The sequence below is a fragment of the Salmo salar genome, chromosome 10 (assembly GCF_965601325.2).
Source record: "Salmo salar chromosome 10, fSalSal1, whole genome shotgun sequence".
Taxonomy (NCBI): Eukaryota; Metazoa; Chordata; class Actinopteri; order Salmoniformes; family Salmonidae; genus Salmo; species Salmo salar.
Window position 1 is genome coordinate 25,745,507 of NC_138300.1, and position 24,785 is coordinate 25,770,291.

The window sequence follows — 24,785 nt, forward strand, 5'->3', positions numbered from 1 at the left end:
CCACAGCCAATCACAATCCTAGATCCTCCTGGGAAAGCCACAGCTGTTGGCATCCCAGCCATAGTCTCAATGCATGCCAGATGGCAGAGTCTCCAGCTCCTACCACATGCTTCAGGTGTAACATACTGGCACATACTGGCACTCTGGCCAGTAGGCGCTGGGTCACATAGCCTTTGTGAATCTACAGGGATGATAGAGATTTGTTAGGTGGGTTAATGACAATAACTACACAAAGAGGGTGAAGAACTACAATTGGTACATTGGGTAGGTATGAGCATATTATATTGTCCTTTTACAACCAATCGTTATTCAACTTACGCGTTTCTCTGGACCAGCTGGGAATAAACTGGTGTTGTTGTGGTTGAACATACATCTGTGGCACTCCCATAATGCTTTGGTAGACCAATGGAATCACATTGGGTGTTCTTCTGTTCTCCTCATTCACATGGAATGCTTCTGCATTCCGACCAGTGCACTGATGCTGGTGGGCAACAATGGCCTGGGGGAGTGGCAATGAAGGGGGTCTTGTTTCCTCCTGAGCCAAGATTGAAGGATAAAGCAGAGTGGCTGTTGTTTTTTGTGGATCTGGTACATATGAGTTTGGTAAAGTGACTGCCCTTGGTCCCGCCACGGGTGGCACAATAGGAGGGCTAAGCAATGGGAGTGCTCCAATTTGTTGAGCAATATAAATAGGCGGGAGCACCAAACTGGGTATATTAGCCCCCTGTCCAGCTGAAATTTGAGGGTACACCAAACTAGGAACACTTATTTCTTCTGCTGGTGAAACACTTGGTGGCATGAAGGTGGCTCCAATTGTTACCTGTGGTGTTGGAGGATACACCAAGCTGGGGGCACATGTTTCTTGTGCTGAAGTTGGAGCGTACACCAAACTGGGGACACTTGCTTCTTGTGGAGCTAAAATAGGTTGACACACAGGAGTGTTCACCACACTTGTATCCTTTGTCTCCAGTGGTGCTGAGTTTGGTGGGCCCATAACATTGAAGCCTGTCATCTCATCTGACACCTTGGATAAAACACCAAAGTTCACCCCATTAATTTTATCCAGTATCATCTCATTCATGTAGGGGTTGTACCCGTTCACATCAGGTACTGCACTGGGGAAACATCCATCCTGAAGTGCTGAGTTGACGGGACCCATATTACCAGGGGCTATTATATCATCTGACACCATGGTTGAAACATCTTCATTCACCCAGTTCATTTGATCCACTATCATTTCATTGATGTATGGGTTGTAGGCATTCGGATCAGGTAATGCTATATTTATGTCCATGTGCTTGTAAACAGAATTATCTCCAGGTGAAAGTGGATTCCAAACAGGTTGGGTTAGGAGATCCCTATTTCCATCACCAGAAAGCTGAGTGTCCTCAGTCAGCGCTAGGGGCATGACCAATTGGGTGGCTGGCTGATCTTTGACCACCTGCGATGGGGCTGTAGGCGGGGTGAAACATGGTGTGCAGTCAAGCTGGGTGTTACCTGGGGCACCAGTGACATCATCACCACAAGCTGCTGCTGTTCGAGCGTTCCTCATTGTCTTACTGACTGATGAGACTCTCTGAAACACTATGGTCTTCGGGACCTTGTCTGACTGCACCACAATCATGTACTCACAGGGTACAGAAGGTGTCCTGATCAGAACAGCATTGGGTATGTGATAGATCTCACTCAGTGGAACCCTCTCGAAGAAAGCTGACTTGGTTTGCCGGCACCGGTCTGGAGCAGCAGAGTTGATATCGCAGGTAGCCGTCATGCAGTCATTCCTGGATTTCCTGCGGAAGACGACTACATCTTCGGCTTGATCTGCTGAGATGGGGTGAGGGGACACATTAGAGGTAACTGCCTGCAGACTTCTCTGGAGGCCAGAGTCATTGAGGTATTGGCTTGGCAGGGAGGTTGCTTCTGCAGCTTCTTTGCAATCTGATAGATCAGGCAACGTTGTGCCAGTGTACAAAATGTTCTGGCCGTGAACCCAGGGCTGCTCAGCATCCTGCTCCTCCACTCCTGGAATACTGGGAAGAGTTTGGAAAATCCCGTCTGGAGGGTAAATTCCAAATGGTTGGACATATTGACCACCAGGAGACACTGCTGTGGCACTTTCATTCTGAACTGCCAGCGGAGCAATCACAGCTCCAATGCTATGACTTGGGAACTTAGGCACTATAAGAGAAAAATAAATATAAGGGTCACGGTATTTGATTGACTTTGAATTGTGATTTCTTACAAAGCCAGGAGATTTGTAATAGTCACATTTATTAATGTCTTGTGCTGCCGTGGACTTTCGATTTTTATTACAGTAGGCTACTCTTCAGGTACCTGTTTTGGTACTTGGGTACGGCCTTATCATTATGGGCTATTATCTAGTTAGGCCTACCTTTAGTTGTATTGAATTCTCTCACAAGGTCGTTGATGGCAAGAGTTGGATTTTCTGTGCCCAACATAGCAATGAAACATGTTACTTCAGTTTTCTCAACATATTTCATGATATTTTGTTTTAAAAAATGTACTTATTCTCAACAAACATGTGTACCTGTCCTGAAGTGCAAGAGCTCGGCGAAGTAAAATGTAGCAAACTGTGAGATGGAATCTGGCCGTCTTTTAACCACGGACCGACTGAGGCCTTCCAAAAGAGTCATCAAGCCCGGAGGCACTTTGGCGGAATATCTGTAGGACATCTTTAACGGAGGATCACCTCGTTGAGATAATTCTCCTGAAGGGAAATATTATATAAATTAAATGAATCTAATATATCGGACTATTACTTTATATAAGGAACACATCAGCTTCTGAGAATATTTCATTTTAATTTCTACGTGCAACTATACAAGGTTGTCTGTGTTTGTCTGAAAAGTAGGCCTAGGTTAACTTACTCTGCGAAAAAAACGTCCTCTTTTCTATTCCCGTATTCCAAATGCAAAGAAATATGTTGTCACATGAATTTACCAAGAGGTAACAATGTAATACGTCAGTAAAAAATATATAAGCATACAATTATGCAGTTCGTCATAATAACGGGCATGGCCCACACGTGGGAAAGTCGTCAGAGCTTTAGATCACAATGCATGTCATCTGAAGTTGCCCCCACCACCTCAAAATGGTGCCAACTAATTATAGAAAAGGTTAAGTTTTTCATAAGGACATAAATTAAGCCACAAAACGGATGTTGCCAGCACAAAAGTGAAACAGCTCATTCGAAGTGCAGGATTAATTGACAGCACTTTATTGAACAGTAGGTAGAGCTCTGACACCACATAGGAACACCTTCCTGTTACAATGTAACCATCTCCAGCCACATAATCCTCCACAACCCCACAACAAAGTGGATAGAACACATTTCTAAGAAAGGAATGTCCCCGTTTTTTGGTATACATATAATGACATTTAACTAATTATTACATGTCATTCTAATACACTTTTCTCTTACAGCTGTGAACTTACTTTATACCAGCACTTACTGGTCACACACTCAGTAGTCAAAATGTATACATCACACCACATCTTACATCCCTTTACACAATCACAGGAAAAGATGGGAGGTCAGTGACTGACTTTAGTGTAGATAAAACAATGTGTTCAAAAACAAACTTGAACATGAAAAAAAGAGTCCCACTTTAAAGGAAACATAGCCTTCACAATCCCTTTACCATAAGGCCTATATAGATGTTTCATAAATCATTCATAATAATATACCATGCTATATGAAGGGTGGAAAATAGTTATTCCACATTTGACAAGCACCAGATGCAAAGACCTTTTATATCCCCCTTCATGTATACTGAACAGAAACATAACGCAACATATAACAATTTCAAAGATTTTACTGAGTTACAGTTCATAGAAGGAAATCACTCAATTTAAATCAATTCAATAGGCCCTAATCTATGGATTTCATGATTGGGCAGGGGCACAGCCATGGGTGGGTCCGGGAGGGCATAGGCCCACCCACTTGGGAGCCAGGTCCACCCACTGGGAAGCCAGGCCCAGCCATTCAGAATTAGTATTTTTTACTCCACACATTAAGGCTTTATTACAGAGACAAATACTCCTCAGCACCCCCCATCCCCCTCCTCAGACAATCCCGCACGTAAAGAAGCCAGATGTGGAGGTCCTGGGCTGGCGTGGTTACACAGGGTCTGCGGTTGTGAGGCTGGTTGTACTGCCAAATTCTCTAAAACGACATTGAACATAAAATTATCTGGCAACAGCTTTGTTGGACATTCCTGCTGTCAGCATGCCAATTGCACGCTCTTTCAAAATTTGAGACATCTGTAGCATTGTGTTGTATGACAAAACTGCACATTTTAGAGTGGCCTTATATTGTACCCAGCACAAGGTTCACCTGTGTAATGATCATGCTGTTTAATCAGCTTCTTGATATGCCACACCTGTCAGGTGGATGGATGGTTTATCTTGGCAAAGGGGAAATGCTCACCAACAGGGATGTAAACAAATTTGTTCACAACATTTGAGAGAAATAAGCTTTTTGTGCATATGGAACATTTCTGGGATCTTTTATTTCAGCTCATGAAAAATTGGACCAACACTTTACATATTGTGTTTATATTTTTGTTCAGTATAGTATGAATTAAAGAATTTATATCACCCTTCATGTAGTATGAATTAAAGAGTTTATATCACCCTTCATGTAGTATGAATTAAAGACTGATAATATCACCCTTCATGTAGTATGAAGTAAAGATTATTTATATCACGCTTCATGTAGTATGAAGTAAAGATTGTTTATATCACCTCTCATGTAGTATGAAGTAAAGACTGTTTATCACACTTCATGAACTATGAATTTGCTAATAAATTATTTGTGCTGTGTAGTGCTTGTGCTAAGCCTTTATAATTTGTTTTTTTTGTAAAGTGGGACTTGAAATAGCTAATCAAACTTCCAGTGTAAAATGAGCAGACTTTTTTTGCTTTTTATTGCTTTGCCATTTATTGCACCTCAGAGTGATTATAAAAAGAGTGATACAATACCCTGCACTTTCAATTTAGTTTTAGACTGTCTTGAATGGTTCACTCGTTATCAGTGTGGCCTGATGATAGAAAAGCCTGATCACACTAAAATGACAGAATATCAAACTTGAATGTCCAGTTTGAATAACTTAAATCCTATCGTGGTTATTACAATGCCTGTAGTTAATAGGACCTTGTTGCATTTTGTTAAAAACCAGAGTAAATATGAATATAAATGTGTTCTGTGTCCTGATAAGGCTGTTGTCATCCAAAGAATCTCAGGAAAAAAACAAACATTCTCATTTATAGTACACAGCTGTAGAAAATAAGCTTTCAGATCCCTGGGTTACTAATACCCCTGCAATTGTATGCATAGTGTGCAGATCAATGCCCACTGCTTAGAAACTAAAATAAATCATGTTCATCTATAACATTGTTTGGACAAAAATTGTGCTAAAATGTCACAATACATTTGGCTGTGCATATTACTTGTAAGCTATAATGTGAATGTCAGAAAAATGTAACAGCAATTTCATACTATTCAGGATTCAAGGTACCGGACTCCAAAATTAAACGTTTTTACTGCTTAATGGTATGCGTTCTATGGCACGCTGTGTGATACAATACCACAAGGTAGCAGGCCACTAAGTTCTTGTTCAATAATTTTTAGGGTTGTTGTCACTTTGACTTCACTATAACACTTTCTCATTGCAGAAAAATGATCTATTGATGAAAATGTTTGTTGGCTACATGACAAGCAAAATTTGGCTATTTAATAAAAGACACATTTCTGAGAAACCAGAGGAGAGAAGATAACTGTATGGATATTGGTCAATGAGAGGGTACTACAGCAGCAACAACTAATGCATTCTAGAACCTTTGTAAAAACCTTTGTCTTGCCTTGTCACATGAGGCAAACATACAATTTGACCACTTGATTATGGGTTATACTCAAACTAACAACTCTTGTACATGTCTTCCCAAGAATATGACAAGAACAAAAAGACAAAGTTTCCTACTCTTAACTGTACTATTACTACTTATGGTCAAGAAAACCTGAAATGGGAATAAGGTGTGCCTCTTCAAGAAGTGACTTGTATCCTACGGTTCACAGAATGGAAGGAGGGGTTGCAAGACTAAAACCCCCCAAATACACTAGATTGGTATTGACTATGAAATTGTTGGTTTTGACTATGAAATTGTTGGTTTATTGTATTTGAATGTGTGTATAAGAAAATAAAAATGTGTCTGATGAGACTGTCATACTGTGGTTTTGAATGGCTTTCAATGTATAGTAAAAGCCATGCTTCCCGTATCAAATGCACAGCTGGAGGCTGAGTTATCATTACATCAGTGGTCAGCGGGTCTTTGAGGTACCACTTCCTTCAGCGAGGCCATGGCTGAGTGGATGCGCACGTGAAGTCTGTTCTCAAAGTCATAGCCTGCATAATCCTCCTGTGGCAGAGCAAAGAAAACAATGACAAGCTCACAATCAGAATGGACTGTGTTAAGACAAAGGTTGTTTGTACCAGTAATTTCAAACAGGAAATCGCTAACTATTCATATATATAATCTAATAAGTGTACCTTTGACTGAAGCAGAAAAGCTCTCCCTTTTCCAACTGTCTGGATAGAAACACAATGCAAAAAAAATCTCATTAGTTTATTGAGATAAATTCCTTAATTAAATGTTGAACACAAACACCCACATGCACATATTGTCTGAGTTGAGATATCCTCACCTCTGGCTTGGCAAGCAGGACACATCCAAGCTCATAGCAGGAGTATGGCTGCACATAAGAGTTGGTCTGTCGACCAAACTCATCTCTGGCTGCCAGCTGGAACGACTAGATGTGAGGAGAAAGACCAAAGGAAAATCTAATGATATACAGTGCATTCGGAAAGTATTTAGACCCCTTGGCTTTTTCCACATTGTTACATTACAGCCTTATTCTAAAATGTATTAAATAGTTTTTTCTCCCTCATCAATCTACACACAATACCAGATAAAGACAAAGAAAAAACAGGTTTAGAAATTTTTGCAAATGTATTACATTTTTTTTTTATTTAATCAATTTTAGCATAAGGCTGTAACGTAACAAAATGTGGAAAAAGTCAAGGGGTCTGAATACTTTATGATTCACTGTAATTCAGCACAAATACCTAGATAATGAATAACTAATAAGTGCTTAATTGTTTGTACTGGCATATGATAATATAATGATAGTACAATAATGTGCTTAGGTACAAATTATCTAATTACCTGGATAGCATCTTTATTATTTCCATGGCATTTGTGAATGGAACCAAGAAGGAGGTTTTTCAGACCCCTGCACGATGCGTCATCCACACTCTGTAACACTAAAAAGAGAGGGAACGATGTCTTAAACACAGAAATTGTACAATACTTTACAATCTGTTAGTACAGTGGTTAGCACCCCACTGTGTCATAGGAAACTCCTTAACTAAAGGATTCAGGCCTCCTGAGTGGCGCTGTGGTCTAAGGCACTGCTTCGCAGTGCTAGGTGTGCCACTAGAGATTCTGGGTTTGAGTCCAGGCTCTGTCCCTACCGGGAGACCCATGGGGCGGCTCGCAATTGGTCCAGTGTCGTCAGGGTTAGGGGAGGGTTTGGCCGGCAGGGATGTCCGTGTCCCATCGTGTACTGGCGGGCTGGGCGCAGTGCACGCTGACACGGTCGCCAGGTGTACGGTGTTTCCTCCGACATATTGGTGCGGCTGGCTTTCGGGTTAAGTGGGCATTGTGTCAAGAAGCAGTGCGGTACGGCTTGGTTGGGTTGTGTTGCGGAGGACGCACGGCTCTCGACCTTCACCTCTCCCGAGTCCGTATGGAAGTTGCAGAGATGAGACAAGACTAACTACCAATTGGATACCACGAGATTGGGGAGAAAACAGGGTAAAAAAAACTAAGAGATTCAGTCTTCTCTCTATGAAGCATGTAAGAATTTCATATTTTTTGATATTGTAATAGAAAGCTTATGCCTGTTGTATTGCTGTTTAGATATGATGACATGTAAAGGATGATAAAGGTTGGGAAAAGCTTCAGCCCTTACCCTGATTCATGAGCTGCAGTTTGGAGGAGGAGCAGTTGGGCAGAGCCTTCCACAGGTACAGCACCTCTATGACTCCCAGAATGCACAGCTCTCTGGTGGGAGACATCTTCCTCAGTCTCTCCGCCTGCAGTAGGGTGAGGCAGAGAGGCCAAGGCAGAGAAAGGGAGAGGATTCATGGTTATTAGTTTCACAAAGTGTGGATAAAGACATGGTAAATACACTTAGATGAAAATGACCCACCCGCTTGAGGGCAAACTGCTCAATCTGGTTGTTCTTCCTCTTGAACAGTTTCTGGACATCTTTGAAGACACACTTGGCACCATCCAAGTCCCCTGCAGCTCCCTGACATACTGTACAGAGGGGGGGGGAGGAGGGGGGGGGGGGGTTTAGAGTGTGAGATAACTTTGAGAAGATGAAATGATGATGATCGATTAATGCTCCACAGGTTCCTGGGCAGTGGCTCTCTCACCTCCAGTCAGGTAGGCATAGTAACACTGTGACCACCGGGACTCATTCTTCAGCCTCTCAAATGACCTGAATGCATCCTCAAAGTTCATCTCTATCATACTGCACCAGCCTGAAATCAAGACAAGACAAATAGGTACAACAGATGGATTTGTCTCTCAGTGACTGTAAACAGTACATGATGAGAGTTTGCATGTCTGGGTGCTCATTTGAAAGTTGGCATGCATGTATGCGAGGTTAACAAGTACCGATTTCATAGAGACACACGTGCTGGATCTCTCTTTGGTCTGATGCCAGCTCTAGTGCATCATGGAAGGACACCAGTGCACTGTTAATTTGGCACTGGAGATAGATGAGATAGAGATGAGATGGAGATAGCACACAACTCATCACTTGACACAATTACGAGCTACAACAACTTACTGTCCTGTACAACACTAAGCGGCAACATACTGTTGTTTAACCTTCAGATGACCTCATGCTCACCTCTAACCTCTGAACACGTCCTTTAAAGAACATGAAGAGGGAGGAATTGGGGTAGACCACAGCCTTCCTCTGCAAAATGGCCTTGGCTTCCTCCAGGCCTGCCTGAGTGTCAGAACCATCCAGTGCAAAAAAGGGCAGCACTACTGTGTGATACCACAGGAGGGCCAACCTGGGCAGGGAAGAGAGAGACAAACGGTTTGTTTGAATGACAATTTAAGATGTTTTTAATAAATATTGATTACAGTACATTCAAGTTCTTAGATAGTTAACATGCAACAAGGTTTCCTTTCTTGTCAAATTAGAGATGCCGTATAGAACAAAACCCCACTGCAGTAATTTGGTAAAACACCATCTAAATTTCATAAATAGCAAATGGTAGTTTGTTTCAGGGCCATTTTTCACCACTAGACATTCTAATAAGTATGGGCATGATTATTGCTATTCTTAGATCTACTAGTCATCATGTCACCACTCAACTGCCACTGACAGCATGCAATTGTACTCAATATGTCCCCAATTCTCTATGACTTCAAATGTTACAACAAACACCTGTCCCTGGTTCCCTGTATTATACACTGAATAAATACGCTATGATTATAATATACCACTGTGATGCTCTATGAGATATGACAAAACAGATGGCCATGTATGAAACAGCAGGAACAAGAACTATGCCAAGAGCTGGGAAAGAGATGAGCTGAAACACATCATGCAGAGTAACAACACATCATCCCAAATCAAGCTTTTCTTTCAAATGATGACATCATATCTACAGTGCCTTCAGAAAGTATTCACCCCCTTTACTTTCCACATTATGTTGTGTTACAGCCTGATTTTTCAATTGATTACATTGAGATTTTGTGTCACTGATCTATCTACACACAATACCCCACAATGTCTAAGTGGAATTTTGTTTGTAGAAAATGTTAGAAATTAATAAATTTAAAGAAACTGTCTTGAGTCAATAAGTATTCAAAACCTTTGTTATGGCAAGCCTAAATAAGTTCAGTAGTAAAAATGTGCTGAACAAATCACATAATAGGTTGCATGGACTCATTCTGTGTTCAATAATTTTTTATGAATACCGCATCTCTGTACCCCACACATACAGATAATTGTAAGGTCCCTCAATCGAGTAGTGAATTTCAAGCACAGATTCAACCACAAAGACCAGGGAGGTTTTTCAATGGATCGCAAAAAAGGGCACCGATTGGTAGATGTGAAAAAAAATATCCCTTTGAGCATGGTGAAGTTATTAATTTGGCTTTGGATGGTGTATCAATAAACCCAGTTACTACAAAGATACAGGTGTCCTTTCTAACTCAGTTGCTGGAGAGGAAGGGAACCGCTCAAGGACTTCACCATGAGACCAAAGGTGATTTAAAAAAAGTTAAAGAGTTTAATGGTTGTGATATGAGAAAACTGAGGATGGATCAACAACATTGAAGTTGCTCCACAATACTAATATAAATGACAGAGTGAAAATAAGGAAGCCTGTACAGAACAAAAAATATTACAAAACATCCTGTTTGCAACAAGGCACTTAAGTAATACTGCAAAAATATTGGCAAAGAAATTAACTTTCTGTCCTGAATACAAAGCGTTATGTTTTGGGCAAATCCATCAATCACCTTTCAGCAGGACAATAACCTAGAGCACAAGGCCAAATCTACACTGGAGTAACTTACCAAGATGACATTAAATGTTCCTGAGTGGCCTACAGTAGTTACAGTTTTGACTTAAATCGTCTTGAAAATCTATGGCAAGACTTAAATGGCGGTCAAGCAATGATCAACAAATAACTTGATAGAGTTTGAAGAATTTATAAAAGAATAATGGGCAAATATTGTACAGGTGGGTTAGAGACAAAATAACTTAGACTCTTAGAGAAAGGTGCTTCTACAAAGTATTGTCCCAGGGGTACGAATACTTATGTAAATGAGATATTTCTGTATTTCATTTTCAATCAATTTGCAAAAAACATGTGTTCACTTTGTCATTATTGGGTATTGTGTGTAGATGGGTGAGAGAAAAAACGTATTTTATAAATGTTTTAATTCAGGCTGCAACACAACAAAATGTGGAATAAGTCAAGGGGTATGAATACTTTCTGAAGGCACAGTACATAGATCAGCTCATTCAAGCAGTAAAAAGAACTGACAGTGACCTGAACAATATGAAAATTATCCCTTTCCTTCTCCCTTTGCTTGAATGTCATTCCCTTCTCCCTTTGCTTGAATGTCATTCCTTTCAACTACTACACCGAACAAAAATATAAACGCAACATGTAAAGTGTTGGTCCCATGTTTCATGAGCTGATATAAAAGATCCCAATTTAATGTTAATTTCCCTACCATAAGCCGCCTCCATTATCGATTTATAGATTTTGGCAGTACGTCCAACCGGCCTCACAACCGCAGACCCCGTGTAAGCACGCCAGCTATATGCAAAGGATATGTGTCAGCAAGATGGGGCAAATGGCGCTCACACCAGATACTGACTGGTTTTCTGATCCACGCCCCTACCGTTTTTTTAAGGTATCTGTGACCAACAGATGATTATCTGTATTCCCAGTCATGTGAAATCCATGGATTAGGGCCTAATGAATTTATTTCAATCGACTGATTCCCTTATATGAAGTGTAACTCAGTAAAATCTTAGAAATTGTTGTTGGGTTTTTATTTAGTATAGTAAGTCTCTCGCTCTCGTCCTCTAAGAAGTACTCACGTAGCTAGTGGGGCCTTCATGTCCTTACTCTCACTGGCATACATGAGGGAGGACAAACCCTGGAGACGGTCACCAGGGAAACCCAGCAGGTTGATGATCTTGAGTAGGTGTGGTGGTACCATAGAGATGCAGAGGTGAAAGAGGCCGTAGCCGAAGCTGACGGAGCCCTTGAGCCGGTCCAGGGCCTCTTCAGTCACAGCGCCCTCCACTGGGGAGTTGTGATTGGCCTGGTCTGAGGACAGATCCTCCTCATGGGAGGAAAAGCGCCTCACACAGGTCTCCTGCAGCTGGCTGATGTCACTGTGGCACTTATTGTACATCTTCCAGGCCTTACGGAGGATCCAGCCTCCTTTGATGTACGCTGTTGAAGAGAAGATACTGTAAGAGGCAGTCCAGCGGAGATGGAAAGGTAAATCCAATTAACTCTCATGACTCCTATTTTACTTGTTTTCCAAAATCAGTAGACTGGTATTAATCATATCACATTATAGAATAGAAAATGTATCGAAAGAATTGTTAAGATACATTTTGCATTACAGTTCTTATTGAATGATTGTGGATTCAACAAATGATACATTACATGAGAGCTCCTGCTTGACGAAGGAAAGCACAGCGAGGTAGACCTGGCAGTCGGCCACAATGATCTGTCGCTGCAGGCGGTCCACAACCACGACCCCTGACCTCTGGGACTCCAACTGACAGACAGAAACACACAGCAGTCTGGTCATTCTCTGATCAACTCTCAACTAAACCATCAGCCAGCTATGTCCAGCTATGCAATGAAGAAGCCCCCTGTGTTGATCATAAACAGGTCTCCATTCTATTCCTTCATTCTATTTCAGAGAGTTACACCAATTACATTTAGTGTGGGTTTGACATGATCTCATAGTTGCCAATATCACGCTCAATATAGAAGATTGTTAACAAAGATAGTTTCCATTTTCGCTTTGATTATTGATACTGAAAGAGCTGGCAACAATTATGTTGTTTAACAGCCGAAATCAAAACAGAACTATGCATGCTACATTACCAATGTTGGGATATCCTAAACATAAATGCTCCATGTAAATGAAACGTCTGCCTGCCTGCCTGCTTATCTGCCTGTAATCAGTCGTCCACTCACGCTCTTCTTGATTTTGTTCCTGATTGTCTCTATGACGCCAGCGTTGTCACTCTCACACAGCTTCTCCGTGGTCCTCAGGTCATCACACGCCGTCTGCATCTTCTCCTCCTCAAAGGTCATCATGGCATTCTGCAACGTCACACACACACATTGGAGCTTTTCAGCTAACGCTGGCACAGTGAAAACACTCATGCAATGAATTAAAACAATAAGGACCAGATTTCATGTATAATAAGACCAGATTGAGTTTTCATTGGGGTGTATTGGCCACAAGTGTGTTGTAATGGGACTGAAGGAGGGTTATAACACAGGGGTTACACAATGCTTTCACAAAGCAGGCTCAGTACAAAGAGCCCTTTCTAGGCCACAGCACATGGAACACAGTGACATTGGCACAGACCCTGGAACTGACCCTGTATATAGCTTACTTACTTTCTCGTGTTCTACTTATTTCAATTTCTTGTGTGTTTTTGTTCCAGTTTATTTTATAGTACTATTGATATTGATTACTTTGATTACTGCATTGCTGGGAAAGAGCCTGCAAGAAAGGCATTTCACTGTACTTGTGCACCTGACAATAAAACTAGAAATTTGAACTTGAAACATCGGGACCCAATTGTGTGTGTGTGTGTGTGTGTGCGTGTATCTGTGTGTTACGTGTGAGAGCCACACTGTTTGGTCAACAATCTCTTGTTCAGTGGCCTTTTATCACACTGTCAGTCAGAGAACATTTACTTGAACACGTAACTGGAGCGTTTCCAGAATCCCAGAGAGGAAGTCATGAAATAAATCTACTGATAGTAGATACAGTTGAAGTCGGAAGTTTACATACACCTCAGACAAATACATTTAAACTCAGTTTTTCACAATTCCTGACATTTAATCCTAGTAAAAATTCCCTGTCTTAGGTCAGTTAGGATCACCACTTCATTTTAAGAATGTGAAATGTCAGAATAATAGTAGAGAGAATGATTTATTTCAGCTTTTATTTCTTTCATCACATTCCCAGTGGGTCAGAAGTTAACATACACTCAATTAGTATTTGGTAGCATTGCCTTTAAATTGTTTAACTTGGGTCAAATGTTTTGAGTAGCATTCCACAAGCTTCCCACAATAAGTTGGGTGAATTTTGGCCCATTCCTCCTGACAGAGCTGGTGTAACTGAGTCAGGTTTGTAGGCCTCCTTGCTTGCACACGCTTTTTCAGTTCTGCCCACAAATTGTCTATAGGATTGAGGTCAGGGCTTTGTGATGGCCACTCCAATACCTTGACTTTGTTGTCCTGAAGCCATTTTGCCACAGCGTTGGAAGTTTGCTTGGGGTCATTGTCCATTTGGAAGACCCATTTGAGACCAAGCTTTAACATCCTGACTGATGTCTTGAGATGTTGCTTCAACATATCCACATAATTTTCCTGCCTCATGATGCCATCTATTTTGTGAAGTGCACCAGTCCCTCCTGCAGCAAAGCACCCCCACAACATGGTGCTGCCACCCCCGTGCTTCACGGTTGGGATGGTGTTCCTCGGATTGCAAGCCTCCCCCTTTTTCCTCCAAATGTAACGATGGTCATTATGACCAAACTGTTCTATTTGTGTTTCATCAGACCAGAGGACATTTCTCCAAAAAGTACTATCTTTGTCCCCAAGTGCAGTTGCAAACCGTAGTCTGGCTTTTTTATGGCGGTTTTGGAGCAGAGGCTTCTTCCTTGCTGAGCGGCCTTTCAGGTTATGTCGATATAGGACACGTTTTACTCCCTTCTCTCCACTGGGATTCTCTGCCTCTAACCCTATTACAGGGGCTGAGTCACTGGCTTACTAGGGGTCTTCCATGCCGTCCCTAGGAGGGGTGCGTCACTTGAGTGGGTTTGAGTCACTGACGTGATCTTCCTGTCCGGGTTGGCGCCCCTTGGGTTGTGCCGTGGCAGAGATCTTTGTGGGCTATACTCGGCCTTGTCTCAGGATGGTAAGTTGGTGGTTGAAGATATCCCTCTAGTAGTGTGGGGGCTGTGCTTTGACAAAGTGGGTGGGGTTATATCCTGCCTGTTTGGCCCTGTCCGCGGGTATCGTCGGATGGGGCCACGGTGTCTCCCAACACCTCCTGTCTCAGCCTCCAGTATTTATGCTGCAGTAGTTTATGTGTCGGGGGGCTTGGGTCAGTCTGTTATATCTGGAGTATTTCTCCTATCTTATCCAGTGTGAATTTAAGTATGCTCTCTCTTTTCCTTTCTCTCTCTAGGAGGACCTGAGTCCTAGGACCATGCCTCACCTGGCCTGATGACTCCTTGCTGTCCCCAGTCCACCTGGCCGTGCTACTGCTCCAGTTTCAATTGTTCTGCCTGCGGCTATGGAACCCTAACCTGTTCACCGGACATGCTACCTGTCCCAGACCTGCTGTTTTCAACTCTCTAGAGACAGCAGGAGCGGTAGAGATACTCTGAATGATCGGCTATGAAAAGCCAACTGACATTTACTCCTGAGGTGCTGACCTGTTGCACCCTCGACAACCACCGTGATTATTATTATTTGACCCTGCTGGTCATCTAAGAACATTTGAACATCTTAGCCATGGTCTGTTATAATCTCCACCCGGCACAGCCAGAAGAGGACTGGCCACCCCTCATAGCCTGGTTCCTCTCTAGGTTTCTTCCTAGGTTCTGGCCTTTCTAGGGAGTTTTTCCTAGCCACCGTGCTTCTACACCTGCATTGCTTGCTGTTTGGGGTTTTAGGCTGAGTTTCTGTACATCACTTTGTGACATCAGCTGATGTAAGTAGGGCTTTATAAATACATTTGATTGATTGGATATAGATACTTTTGTACCCGTTTCCTCCATCATCTTCACAAGATCCTTTGCTGTTATTCTGGGATTGATTTGCACTTTTCGCACCAAAGTACGTTCATCTCTAGGAGACAGAACGTGTCTCCTTCCTGAGCGGTATGATGGCTGCGTGGTCCCATGGTGTTTATACTTGAGTACCATTGTTTGTACAGATGAACGTGGTACCTTCAGGCGTTTGGAAATTGCTCCCAAGGATGAACCAGACTTGTGGAGGTCTACAATTTCTTTTCTGAGGTCTTGGCTGATTTCTTTTGATTTTGATTGTCAAGCAAAGAGGCACTGAGTTTGAAGGTAGGCCTTGAAATACATCCACAGGTACACCTCCAATTGACTCAAATGATGTCAATTAGCCTATCAGAAGCTTCTAAAGCCATGACATCATTTTCTGGAATGTTCCAAGCTGTTTAAAGGCACAGTCAACTTAGTGTATGGAAACTTCTGACCCACTGAAATTGTGATACAGCGAATTATAAGTGAAATAATCTGTCTGTAAACAATTGTTGAAAAAATTACTTGTGTCATGCACAAAGTAGATGTCCTAACCGACTTGCCAAAACTATAGTTTGTTAACAAGAAATTTGTGGAGTGGTTGAAAAACTAGTTTTAATGACTCCAACCTAAGTGTATGTAAACCTCCGACTTCAACTGTACATACAGAATACAGTGTATGCCTCCACCCTTGTAAATGTTTGCTTTTCAGATTATTTAAATTATGTTTCATTAGTGCAACTATGAGGCCCTCTATGCATCAGTGGTCCTTTTACTGATGCATTATCCTTCCAGGCGTTTTGTTGCATGGGAGGGCATCTCTGGCTTCATGGTGCTCCAACTCTGACATGAGGGGCAGTGACAGCGGGATTTTGTTTTGTGACCATGTTATGGAAAATCTGTCGCCTTCTCTCTCTTTTCCCCGACTGACTAATAGAGCATCAAACACATCACTACAGAGAGAGTGATAGTCTCCACAGCTAAATTATTTTGATGAGTTGAAGATGCAGCCATTATGGTAATAGTTGAAAATGAGGGGAAATGGACAATAGTGGGCGTGATGTAATCCATTCACAAATTGGGTCGAGTCAAGTCTTGACACATCTAACTCACTCAATGCACTGTATGGTGTAATGTCACACACTAACACTGTTAGGATGAGTCATTTCATTAGCCCTGTCTCTCTTAGCTTGCATGCTTGTGGTGATGTCATGAGAGAGAGAATGTCAGTAGAGGTATGATGTGAGCCATCTCCAGGAAAACAACCAAAGGGTCACGGCAACACATCTGTACTGCAGCCAAGATGCAGTCTGAGGAAACTCACCAGGAAGCTGACAAAACTGGCCCCAAAGCTCATCAGTGGACTGTGAGTCCTGAAGAGAGAGGACAGAGTTAATGGAAGGGAGAGATAGACACATTAAGGACGGAAAGTATGGAGAAGATGACAAAAATAAATATAACTTACAAAGTGGGTGAGCGATAGAGACAGTTACTTCGGCCTAACACCAAACATAATTCAAGAAAGCAGGGGAAATAGTAGCAAGTGAATGTTGAGTATCGACTATGAGGAAAAGGTATGTTACTAAGGAAACAAACTAAAGATCATAATTGATTATCAAAAATCATTCATCAAATTGGTATAAAAATAACCATGAACATCTTAGTCACTAGATATGTTTTCCCACATAGTGCTTTACAGAGAGGGACATTCAGTCCTTTCCTCTGTGTTTCAGCATCATCAGCGACTCATGGAGGGAGAAAGGCTTGATTATCCAGGGAGCTAAAATTAGCACAGTAAGTGGAAGTTTCTCCTATTGGCACAAACATATCTGGATTGCCGTGAGTGCAGTGCACTATCCTTCCATTTCTCAGTCACCATTACCCCTTCAACTGTTTGGAATGTCAGGGCCAGCATCTAGTAGTACATAACCTACTATTTCAGTTCTTGTTTGGGGGGGGGGGGGGGGGGGGTAGGCAGGCTATGAAGAGGGATAGTTTGAAGAGACAAGGCTGGATTTAAATTTAGACTTTCATTAGCCTATATTGTATGCTCTCTGCCTGTTTCATTACAGTATGTTACACCAACTCAATAACATTCATCTGCAGCTTTAAGAGGAAATAAAGGGTAAAGCAAATAATACATAATCATAACCACAAGTGCAAACAGGCTAAACATTTAAAATAAAAACTATGCCTAACCATGGTCATGCACCAGTGTGTTCTACTAAATAGAACAAACGGTCTTTGTGTTTTGGACTTTAGTAGGACAGTGTGTTTGGGGAATTACCGATGCAATTGGCCACTGAGATTATAATACTTTAATGATACCAAAGCCTTGTATAAGCCTAAAATATAACATAGCCTGTATGGCTGTGATGGGTACGATCTCAAAGGAAATATGCTGAGCTCTGATGTTTAAACAATATTTCCGTCCAACCTTCAATTTGCTGGGGGCACATTTGCATAAACTACCATGTGAATATTTATTAATGATTCAAGGTTATCTGTCATGATTAGATAGGTGCAGCATATTGCTTTACCTACATATTATCATATAATAGGCTACGTTTTATTAAATTATGAAGGCCAGGAAGAATATCTCACCTATATTTTCTGAAAAGCTCGTTGCTCTCCTTGAATCCGTTGTTGAGAAGCATGTTGATACCTTGAAGAGCGAGCTCAGCGTCGTCTATGTGCTGAGCTTTCTCCTCTACCTGCTGAGACTGCTCCGGGCCCGCCATTGTTTATGCCTATCGTCTGCTTAATATAATTAATAAATTCAATACAGGCCAAAATGTGGTTCCAAAATGATTCTTCCCTGTAGACTATCCCACCTTGTTTAGTGATGATGACACTCTGCCGGCATATCCGTACAAATGAGGTGAGAGGCTCCTTTCAGCCAAAATTCTGACGGTATCACACCAGAGCAGCGATAAACCTCTTCAGAAGGCGACGCAAATTGGCCACTGGTAAATTAATCCTTGGCGCATATCCGAGCTTCGTGCAAATGCACACAATGCACCCTTTACATGCTATTTCTATGATTAAAATAGGTATACATTCATTTAGACATAGCTGTTCTTCCTCGTAATTTACAATGTGCTAGCTGGTTGTCATCATATTTGCAATGCACAAAGTCAAAGTCTCCTCAGCTTGCTGTGTTTTATGCTATTACATAACAAGAAGAAAGGGCTGTTTAGCTTTTTTGTCTGCACCACGCAATGACTGTCGTCAGTCGAAAAACGGCTTCTCGTCATAACGTATAGCATAGTGCATCTCTAGTAGGAGGTTTCAAAGATGAAGCCTGCTGTGGTAAATCAGCAACCTGCCATCGCACTGTGTGCTGGCTCAGCTTCCCCTGCCTGCTGGCTATTTCCTCTCATCAGTACCCTTTCTAATGTCCTGCTCTGCCCCCCCCCTTCTCAGAGCAAATTTGATGACAGCAACAACCTTTCACCTCACAGCCAGCCAATAGGCGCGAGCATCAGAACAACAGCAGTGAACTGTCACATCCAATGGTCCAACCCAATCAGTGGTCACATCAGATCAAAAGGCTACACACGCCTCACAATCCTCAGCGTTGAAAGGCAGTGGCGTGTATTCATGGATGCCAAGGGAAGCCAGGATTCCCCCCCCAACTCCAAGTCAATCACACTTCTGTGAAATCAAACTGTCCACTTAGGAAGCAACACTGATTGACAATAAATTTCACATGCTGTTGTGCAAATGGAATAGACAACAGGTGGAAATTATAGGCAATTAGCAAGACACCCCCAATAAAGGAGTGGTTCTGCAGCTGGGGACCACAGACCACTTCTCAGTTCCTATGCTTCCTGGCTGATGTTTTGGTCACTTTTGAATGCTGGCGGTGCTTTCACTCTAGTGGTAGCATGAGACGGAGTCTACAACCCACACAAGTGGCTCAGGTACTGCAGCTCATCCAGGATGGCACATCAATGCGAGCTGTGGCAAGAAGGTTTGCTGTGTCTGTCAGCGTAGTGTCCAGAGCATGGAGGCGCTACCAGGAGACAGGCCAGTACATCAGGAGACGTGGAGGAGGCCGTAGGAGGGCAACAACCCAGCAGCAGGACCGCTACCTCCGCCTTTGTGCAAGGAGGAGCAGGGGAAGCACTGCCAGAGCCCTGCAAAATGACCTCCAGCAGGCCACAAATGTGCATGTGTCTGCTCAAACGGTCAGAAACAGACTCCATGAGGGTGGTATGAGGGCCCGACGTCCACAGGTGGGGGTTGTGCTTACAGCCCAACACCGTGCAGGACGTTTGGCATTTGCCAGAGAACACCAAGATTGGCAAATTCGCCACTGGCGCCCTGTGCTCTTCACAGATGAAAGCAGGTTCACACTGAGCACATGTGACAGACGTGACAGAGTCTGGAGACACCGTGGAGAACGTTCTGCTGCCTGCAACATCCTCCAGCATGACCGGTTTGGCGGTGGGTCAGTCATGGTGTGGGGTGGCATTTCTTTGGGGGGCCGCACAGCCCTCCATGTGCTCGCCAGAGGTAGCCTGACTGCCCTTAGGTACCGAAATGAGATCCTCAGACCCCTTGTGAGACCATATGCTGGTGCGGTTGGCCCTGGGTTCCTCCTAATGCAAGACAATGCTAGACCTCATGTGGCTGGAGTGTGTCAGCAGTTCCTGCAAGAGGAAGGCATTGATGCTATGGACTGGCTCGCCCGTTCCCCAGACCTGAATCCAATTGAGCACATCTGGGACATCATGTCTCGCTCCATCCACCAACGCCACGTTGCACCACAGACTGTCCAGGAGTTGGCGGATGCTTTAGTCCAGGTCTGGGAGGAGATCCCTCAGGAGACCATCCGCCACCTCATCAGGAGCATGCCCAAGCGTTGTAGGGAGGTCATACAGGCACGTGGAGGCCACACACACTACTGAGCCTCATTTTGAGTTGTTTTAAGGACATTACATCAAAGTTGGATCAGCCTGTAGTGTGGTTTTCCACTTTAATTTTGAGTGTGACTCCAAATCCAGACCTCCATGGGTTGATAAAATGGATTTCCATTGATTATTTTTGTGTGATTTTGTTGTCAGCACATTCAACTATGTAAAGAAAAAAGTATTTAATAAGATTATTTCTTTCATTCAGATCTAGGATGTGTTGTATAAGTGTTCCCTTAATTTTTTTGAGCATATATATATATATATATATATATATATATAGTCTCTCTGTGTTTCATAATTGTCCTTCAATTCGCAAGAGGCTGAATGCATCTCACAGGAGAAAAATCTAAATTCGTTTTTTTCCCCTTCCAGACCTAATTTATTTTTTCTCTCAAATTTGGTGCACAAATGTGTTTACATCCCTGTTTGCCAAGATAATCCATCCACCAGACAGGTGTGGCATATCAAGAAGCTGATTAAACAGCATGATCATTACACAGGTGCACCTTGTGCTGGGGACAACAAAAGGACACTCTAAAATGTGCAGTTTTGTCACAACACAATGCCACAGATGTCTCAAGTTTTGGGGGCATGCAATTGGTATGCTGACTGCAGAAATGTCCAGAGCTGTTGCCAGAGAATTTAATGTTCATTTCTCTACCATAAGCCACCGCCAACGTTGTTTGAGAATTTGGCAGTACATCTAACCGGCCTCACAACAGTAAACAACGTGTATTGCGTTGTGTGGGCAAGTGGTTTGCTGATGTAGACGTTGTGAACAGAGTGCACCACGGTGGCGGTGGGGTTATGGTATGGGCAAAGAACACAATTGCAATTTATCGACGACAATTTGAATGCACAGAGATATCGTGACGAGAGCCTGAGGCCCATTGTCATGCCATTCATCTACCGTCATCAACTCATCCATGATAATTCACAGCCCATGTAGCAAGGATCTGTACACAATTCCTGGGAGCCGAAAGTGTATCAGTTCTTCCATGGCTTGCATACTCACCAGACATGTCACCCATTGAGCATGTTTGGGATGATCTGAATTGATGTGTAAAACAGTGTTTTCCAATTCCCTCCAATATCCAGCAACTTCGCACAGCCTTTGAAGAGGAGTGGGACAACATTCCACAGGCCACAATCAACAGCCTGATCAACTCTGTGCGAAGCAGGTTTCACACTGCATGAGGCAAATGGTGGTCACACCAGATACTGACTGGTTTTCTGATCCACAACATCAAATTAACAATGGTTTAATAATCCAACAGGGGCAGGCAATAGACAGGTCAAGGCAGGCAGGGGTCAGTAAACCAAAGGTGGGGCAACGGTACCGGACAGCAGGCAGGCTCAGGGTAGGCAGAGGTCGATAATCCAGAGGTGGGGCAAAGGTACAGGTCGGCAGGCAAGCTCAGGGGCAGGCAGAGTGGTCAGGCAGAGGGGTCAGGCAGAGTGGTCAGGCAGGCGGGCTCAGAGTCAGGACAGGCAAGGGTCAAAACCAGGAGGGCGAGAAAAAGAGAAACTGGGGAAAAGCAGGAGCTGAGACACAAAATCACTGGTTGACTTGACAAACCAGACAAACTGGCAACAGACAAACAGAGAACACAGGTAGAAATACGCAGGGGATCATAGGAAAGATGGGCGACACCTGGAGGGGGGTGGAGACAATCACAAAGACAGGTGAAACAGATCAGGGTGTGAGACTAATGAATTTATTTCAATTGACTGATTTCCTCACATGAACTGGAACTCAGTAGAATCTTTGAAATTGTTGCATGTTGCGTTTATATTTTTGCTCAGTATAAAAAAAAATCAGTTGCTCGCGACATGTGGGGAAGGCCCTTTCCTGTTTCAGCATGACAATGCCCCCGTGCAGAAAGTGAGGTCCTACAGAAATTGCTTGTTGAGATTGGTATGGAAGAACTTGATTGGCCTGCACAGAGGCCTGACCACAACCCCATCGCACACCTTTGGGATGAATAGGAAGCCGAATGCGAGCCAGGCCTAATCACCCAACACCAGTTCCCGACCTCACAAATGCTCTTGTGGCTGAGTTGAAGCAAGTCCCTGCAGCAATGTTCCAACATCTATTGGAAAGCCTTCCCAGAAGAGTGGAGGGAGGCTGTTATAGCATATTAATGCCCATGATTTTGGAATGAGATGTTCGATGAGCAGGTGTCCACATACCTTTGGTCATGTAGTGTAGCTCCCATGCTAGAAAATGTTTGAGACCCCTGGTTTAGAATTAAATACTGTATTTAATTAAAAAATATATATTATGTATCCACCTCTTTGTTGTTCCTTTCTTCCTGGATTGCAAGCACAGACAGGTGCTGGTGTGATGTGCAGTGAAATATGTGACAAGGGTGTGTCTCCAACTATGAGGACAATATAAACAAATCAAAAGGATCCTGCATATTGACATTAGCATTTAATTATGTTTTATTTGATGTGCAAGATTGAGATACAGAGTGGATAGAGAGAGAGAATAAGTTGTCTGGACTCTGCAGTCCCTGGTCACAGTATGAGCTAAGTCCAGACGTGCATTAGACACACATTAGTGCACCCTGCATGAATAAATGATGTGTGCCAAGCCAGGGGGTCCTAGCTTTGTGCAGAACTAACCTCAGTAGACTACAGCAGTCAGCCTGGAAGAAGAGCCTAGAACCCCATAATAACATCTTCTTCTTCTTAGTCTTCATGATGACTATATGGCATGCCAATTGGATTTCATTACTCATTAGTACATCAATTTTGTCTGCAGTCCTATCATAATATTGAGAAAATTGTTCAGGCGTTAAGTTTGGAATATCTTTTATTGGTTTTAACAAGCATTTGGTTAAACTTCAACTTTTAGTATAATGTAACAGATTGTGCAATTATAGTTTTTGATATACAGCAGCAAATATTGTTCAGTGATCAATGTCAGACATGGTTTTGAGATAAAATCAATTCTATTTTAGCCTCACTAGGGTTGACATTTGTGTGCCAGCTCATCTTGATGAAGATATTTTTCCTGTTAATTCATAAAATACATCAGTCACTCTCACTGTAATTGAAAACATGTTCATGTTCAATTCATAAAACATTTAGAAAACATTGCCTTGAACCCCAAAAGAGTGTGAATGACCTCGCAAAGCCAGCAATACAGTAATGAGAGCACTGCAGTATCCTCCAGTGATGTAAATTGTTAATGCACAAAGTGCACAGAGAGAGGTGAGTGTCTTTCTATTACATATAGTGAGCTCCAAAAGTATTGGGACAGTGAAATGTTTTGTTCATTTTGGCTCTGTACTCCAGCACATTGGATTTTAAATGATACAATGTAATTAGGTTATAGTGCAGACGGTCAGCTTTAATTTGAGGATATTTTCATCCATATCGGGTGAACCGTTTTGAAATTACAGCATTTTTTGTACATAGTCCCCCCATTTTAGGGGACCTAAAGTATTGGTACAAATTCACAAATTAATATGTGTATTAAACTAGTCAAAAATGTAGTATTTAGTCCCATATTCCTAGCATGCAATGATTACATCCAGTTTGAGATTACACACTTGTTGGATGCATTTGCTGTTTGTTTTGGTTGTATTTCAGATTATTTTGTGCCCAATAGAAATGAATGGTAAATAATGTATTGTGTCATTTTTTGTCACTTTAATTGTAAATAAGAATAGAAAATGTTTCTAAACACTTCTACATTAATATGGATGCTACAGTGATTACGGATAGTCCTGAATGAATCCTGAAAAATGATGAGTAAGAAAGTTACAGATGCATAATCTATTCTTACTTAAAATAAAAGTGACTCCAAAATGTTTGTGTGCGTAGAGCAGGTTAAAGCAGGCTGGGCTGGTGGAGCTTTGTGTTTGTTCCCTGTGCCCTGCTGGGTACCTGGGCTGGTGGAGGTTTGTGTTTGTTCCCTGTGCCCTGCTGTGTAACTGGGTTGGTGGAGGTTTGTGTTTGTTCCCTGTGCCCTGCTGGGTAACTGGGTTGGTGGAGCTTTGTGTTTGTTCCCTGTGCCCTGCTGGGTAACTGGGCTGGTGGAGCTTTGTGTTTGTTCCCTGTTCCCTGCTGGGTAACTGGGCTGGTGGAGGTTTGTTCCCTGTGCCCTGCTGGGTAACTGGGTTGGTGGAGGTTTGTGTTTGTTCCCTGTGCCCTGCTGGGTAACTGGGCTG

At 42.6% G+C, this 24,785-nt stretch overlaps 1 protein-coding gene and 1 long non-coding RNA gene across 2 annotated transcripts; both read right to left on the minus strand.

Moving 5' to 3' along the window:
- Positions 1–2,392: 2,392 nt before the first annotated feature.
- LOC106614018 (uncharacterized) lies at positions 2,393–2,975 on the minus strand. The gene is made up of 3 exons (XR_006757145.2): positions 2,889–2,975; positions 2,549–2,728; positions 2,393–2,446 (listed from the first exon to the last, which is right to left on the minus strand). It is a non-coding gene; the product is annotated as an uncharacterized LOC106614018 (long non-coding RNA).
- Positions 2,976–3,215: 240 nt separating this feature from the next.
- Positions 3,216–19,077, minus strand: LOC106613856 (tetratricopeptide repeat protein 39C). Its single transcript, XM_045687551.2, has 14 exons — positions 18,284–19,077; positions 17,004–17,052; positions 12,855–12,983; positions 12,312–12,426; positions 11,732–12,092; positions 9,005–9,173; positions 8,767–8,860; positions 8,523–8,630; positions 8,294–8,403; positions 8,054–8,177; positions 7,246–7,343; positions 6,725–6,829; positions 6,570–6,608; positions 3,216–6,438 (listed from the first exon to the last, which is right to left on the minus strand). The coding sequence occupies exons 1-14, from the start codon at positions 18,418–18,420 to the stop codon at positions 6,334–6,336; spliced, it is 1,743 nt and encodes a 580-aa protein (XP_045543507.1). The 5' UTR covers positions 18,421–19,077; the 3' UTR covers positions 3,216–6,333.
- Between the last annotated feature and the right edge of the window lie 5,708 nt (positions 19,078–24,785).

Bases quoted from the DNA above. Each gene is read 5' to 3' on its own strand.
- LOC106613856 (XM_045687551.2), bottom strand. From the start codon at position 18,420: ATGGCGGGCCCGGAGCAGTCTCAGCAGGTAGAGGAGAAAGCTCAGCAC. The intron at 8,404-8,522 runs GTGAGAGAGCCA...CCCTCTGTACAG, and splicing joins CTATGCCTACCTGACTGGAG to TATGTCAGGGAGCTGCAGGG. The intron at 6,830-7,245 runs GTAATTAGATAA...CCTCACATCTAG, and splicing joins ATAATAAAGATGCTATCCAG to TCGTTCCAGCTGGCAGCCAG.